Source organism: Myotis brandtii, unplaced genomic scaffold, assembly GCF_000412655.1.
Source record: "Myotis brandtii unplaced genomic scaffold, ASM41265v1 scaffold439, whole genome shotgun sequence".
In the NCBI taxonomy this organism is placed as follows: domain Eukaryota; kingdom Metazoa; phylum Chordata; class Mammalia; order Chiroptera; family Vespertilionidae; genus Myotis; species Myotis brandtii.
The window spans coordinates 316295-320794 of NW_005366783.1; the positions used below are offsets into that span (position 1 = coordinate 316295).

The window sequence follows — 4500 nt, forward strand, 5'->3', positions numbered from 1 at the left end:
CCAGGTCCTGCTGGGCCAGGTGCGCCCGCAGCTGCCGGATCTCAAACTGCAAGAGGAGAGGGTTGTGGGTCGGGGGGGCGAAGGTGGGGTTTGTGGAGAGGGAGGTGGGGTACAGACCAGCGGTCTGGGGCACTGTGCTCACGGGGGTTCTGAGCACCCAAAGGCTGGACTGCACCGCAGAGCCTCCTCCAGGTAGGAAGTGAGCCCTGCTGCGGCGGAACCGGAAACAGCTGTGCTTTGTGGGAAGCACCTGGAGGCCTCGGGGATCCTGGGTTTGAAGCCCCGTCAGGTGTCTGTGCTGACGATCTGCAGCGGGGACCACCCAGGGCACTGACTAGCTGGCGTCCTCCCCCAAGCGCTGCACCCCGACCCCACTCACAGGCTGCGCCCCGCTCCCACGCTGTGCCCCAACCCTGGTCTCAGATGAGGCTTAGACTCTGGACCTCAACAACCCAGCACTAAAATGGGGCCGTTGGCCTCAAAGGGTGAGAAATCAGCTGCCGTGTCACAGGGTGGCCTGGGCCCGGGAAAGGCAGAGACTCCGAGGTCACAGAGGCCCGAGAGGCAGCCCCCTGACCTCTGGGGGGAGGGGGAGCCCTCCTGCCAGGCGGATGGGAACTTCCCATGGGCACACCCAGCCCTTTCTCCAAGGCTGCTCCTCGGGCGGCAGGCCCAGCTAATGGCCTCCCGGCCGCTCGGAACAGATGCATTATTGATCACTTGTAATCGATAGCACGCTGCCCGCGAGTGTCCCACTGGAATTCAGGCCAGACAGCCGGAGGCCGGGGCCTGCCCAGCCCGAGGCCACGGGGTAGACACAGGGCCTGCAGTGAGGGGGCCGGGAGGTGGGCATGAGAACACCCACTGCAGGGCCTCTGGGAGGGACGGGGCCTGCGGTGGAGACAACATGACGGAGTTTCCCTTGCAAACTGGCCCCGTGGGGGACAGCCTGCCCTGGACCCGGGGAAAAGGAGGTGCCGGCACCACCCTCCTTAATGCACGTCGTTAGCTGAGCATCGCTAATCAGATGATCAGAGGAGCAGGGCCCCGGGGAAGCCGCACGCATTACTGGAGCGAGTGGGCCCGCAGGGCTGGACTGTCATGTGCCGGGCGGGGTGGCCCCTGCGCGGTGGGACTCCCAGCGCGTCTCTGCCTTCGCTGGTCTGGGCTGAGGAGTGCAGTGGACACGCCTCGGCCGATCGATGCGCACTCTGGCCGGAGCGCGAGGGCGTCTAATGCCACAGCAGCCATGTCCTCCCGTCCTGTGTGCTGCCGGCACACCCGTCCGCTCTGGGCGGCACCAGCGCTGATCCCCGCTAGGGCTGCCGTTGGGGACAATAAACACCAGGAGACGGTGGCAAACTTGTGCTTCAGGAGCAGGGGAGCCGAGTGCAAACCTGGCCCCTCGCCACCCACCGTGGGATGACGGGCAGCTGCCGTAAATTTAAATGACGGTGAAAGGATAGCATCCGTTATTCCTCTGACGGCTAATTTATCAGCTACATAGTTTGTCATGAACGCTATCGGCTGTTTTACAAATCACTCCCATGTTTTTCAAAACACACTTGACCTCCCACAGCGGAGATCGCGAATAATCCAGGTAGCAAAGGCTATTGTGCCGAGTGGGGGCCCCTGGAATGAGCCAGCACCAGGCGTCCCCAGAGTCCGGGCAGGGCCCTTTCCTGCTGCTTCTCACCCACGGAAGGCGCTGCGGCCTCAGGGCCGAGGCCCAGCGAGTGATCGGCCACCAGCATTGCCTCGGGGCGCCGGGCGTCCACAACCAGGCCAAGGATGGCGCAGGTGGCCCCAGCTCCCTGACGGGGGCATGACCCTGCCCGTGAGGGGCCAGAGTGGGTAGAGGGAGAGGAGCAGGACAACTGACAGGTCTTGGCCTGATGGATGCGCCCCCCACCTGCCTCCCCGAGACGCCTGTAACGTGGGGTCAAGATGATCACCTGCTTCTTAAGGGAAAAGGCGGGGGGGGGGGGCACTTGGGCAGGGAGGGTCACTAAGTGAGATGACGCCTTTCGCTCCATGGAAAGGGGAAGAGAGGGCCTGTCATGGATCAGGTGACTGTGCAGGTGCCGGCTTCCGGCTTCCTCCTCGGCTCCAAGACCACTGCCCTCAACACCTGGCGCCTTAGGTGTGACTGCAACTGAGCTCCGCCCACAGGTGGTGGCAGAAGCGATGTCGCCACCTTCAGGCCCAGCCAGTAAGCCCCTGTGCACATCCCTTCTGCCCCCTGGGCTACGGGAGAATAAATGCCAGGACCTGGAATTGGGAGGCGCCTGGAGGCAGTGAGGGAAACAGGGCTCTTCCCTCCCAGCCTCAGCGGCCTCGTCCAGGTGGCCATTCCTGCAGGAGGAAGGCGGCCCACAGCCCTGAGGCCACTCCCGCTTCCCTGACAAGTGCGAGGCACTGGACTGGATACCACGGAGCTACCAGCTCTGACCAACAACATGAGCAACAATCCCTGACAGTGCATTTGTCGGTGGTTACCCAGTGATTCAGCATTTCTCTCTCTCGGTTTACATTTTCTGAGGCTCCAATGAGCCAGACTGTATAGATGATAGATAGAGATAGAGAGAGAGATAGAGAGAGAGATAGAGATAGAGATAGAGATAGAGAGAGAGACAGACAGACAGAGAGAGAGAGAGAGAGAGAGAGATAGATAAGGTATAGGTATAGGTATATATAGATATATAGATACAGATATAGGTAATGTCCTGTGGGACATTCCACAGGCTTCCCACCCCTCCAGCGCCTCCTCCAGCCGGGAGAGCCGCCCCGGGAGCAGGGACCCACGGTGCCGGGTGAGGCCGACACGAGGCTCCCCTCCTTGCCGGCCGGCCCTCTGTGCGCTCCCAGCCTGCTCACTGGTGCCAGGTGTCCTGCAGAGCATGCAGCCTTGCTGCCCGCCCGCCCCCCAGCCCCGCCTGTGGACACTGCCATCCCCGCCCCTAAACTCCCACAGACGAGGACGTGACGGTAAAGGGGGGCACGACCTGGCTAAAGTCCTGGGGATGGAGGGTCCCCGAGTCTTCACCACGGTCCCCAGGGAGCAAAGCACGGCTGACACTCAGCAGTGTCTGGGCCCAGCAGCCCAGCAGATAGGCTTCAACCTGCGTCAGGGACGCTGTGCCCAGAAGACGAGGGCTGAGCTGCCGGCCCGGCTGGTGCAGGCTGGAGGCGCAGTGGGTGCCGTGGGCCAGTGCCAAGAACCTGGGCCTGGCGTTGGGGCCGAGTCAGCCTGGCTGGGCCTTCGAGACGCGCCCCCCACCCTCTGATCTCAGCCCTGCACAGACCGAACAGAACCCCTGTGCCCACGTTACCCCCTGCTCCTGGCAGATCTGCGTCAGCCTCTCCAGCTGCTCGTCCTGGACGACCTTGGCCTTCTCGTACTGCTGGATGACCAGCTCCAGCTCCACCTTCACGGGCAGGACGTAAGCTGCGGACAGAGACGGCCGTGAGGACCTGGGAACCGGGCCAGCCAGCAGGTCAGGCCGAGGCGCATTCCCTGAGGGCCCAGGGCCGCGGGATGCCAGGGCCCAACAGCAACCAGAGACTGTGTGGGAGGCGGCCCTGCCCTGTGGGGCTGAGATCTGTCCTCCTAGTGGCAGCACCTCCACTGGGCCAAGGGCTCCACCTCCTGGTCAGGACAGGTGAGCCCGCGTGTGCGTGTGCGTGTGCGCCCTCTTCCACCCAGGCCCCTCCTCTGGGGGCACATGCTGGTCTGTCACCACCTTCTGGAAACAGGGGAGCCACCGGGTCAGGACCCAGCATCTGGGGGACACGCTCAGAGCAGGGCAGCCAGGCCCCGGGAGGGGGAGGCAGAGGAGGGCAGGGAGGGGGCCCAGAGACAGAGCGTGAGTCACTAGGGCTGAGGGAGCCGGGGCTGAACCCACCAGCCAGCAGCTCCCAGACACACTGGCTGTTGGCGAGCGGACAGGCCTGGGGGCACCCAGCTGGGCCCTGGTGGACAGAGAGCAGCACCTCAACCAGGGACCTGAACGAGCCGGTGGGAGCCGCAGGGGGCACTGGCTTGTGAGGAGCTAGTCTTTCCAGGGCAGGCCCAGCTGTCGGCTCTCAGATGAGGGGCGACCACCCAAGCAAACGAGAAAGTCATGTCAAATGCATGAGTGACCTCTGACCTCTGAACTCAGGTGTCTGCGTGGGATAGCCGGGCAGCATGTGAGCGGTTCCTGAACTGACCCTGAGGGAGCAGCGACAGGCTGGGCTCTCCCACAAGTCCCCGCCCACCACCCTGTGCCGGCTGGGCACCCCCCTCCGCCCCTCCCGCGGAGCCCTCCGGACACTCACCATCGATGACCCTCTTCACCCGCCAGATGCGGAGCAGGATGATGAGGCTGATGGCATCCCAGGGGCTCCGGGGCCCGTTGGCCACAGTGGACGCCACCATCGGGGCCAAGGACAGGATGATCACGGCCCCGTCAAACACCTGGGGAGGGGGTTCCAGTGCTGGGCGTCCTCGCTGCCCCA

The 4500-nt window shown here is 64.0% G+C and overlaps 1 protein-coding gene across 1 annotated transcript in view; it reads right to left on the bottom strand.

The window, feature by feature from the left end:
• TMEM266 (transmembrane protein 266) overlaps positions 1 to 4500 on the bottom strand; it is a 28403-nt gene that overhangs the window by 7624 nt on the left and 16279 nt on the right. Inside the window, exons 6-8 of the mRNA XM_014546251.1 lie at positions 4321 to 4459; positions 3333 to 3448; positions 2 to 46 (exon numbers count right to left, since the gene is read on the bottom strand). Of these exons, the coding sequence (XP_014401737.1) occupies positions 2 to 46; positions 3333 to 3448; positions 4321 to 4459 (300 nt within the window). The remainder of the gene's footprint in view (position 1; positions 47 to 3332; positions 3449 to 4320; positions 4460 to 4500) is intronic.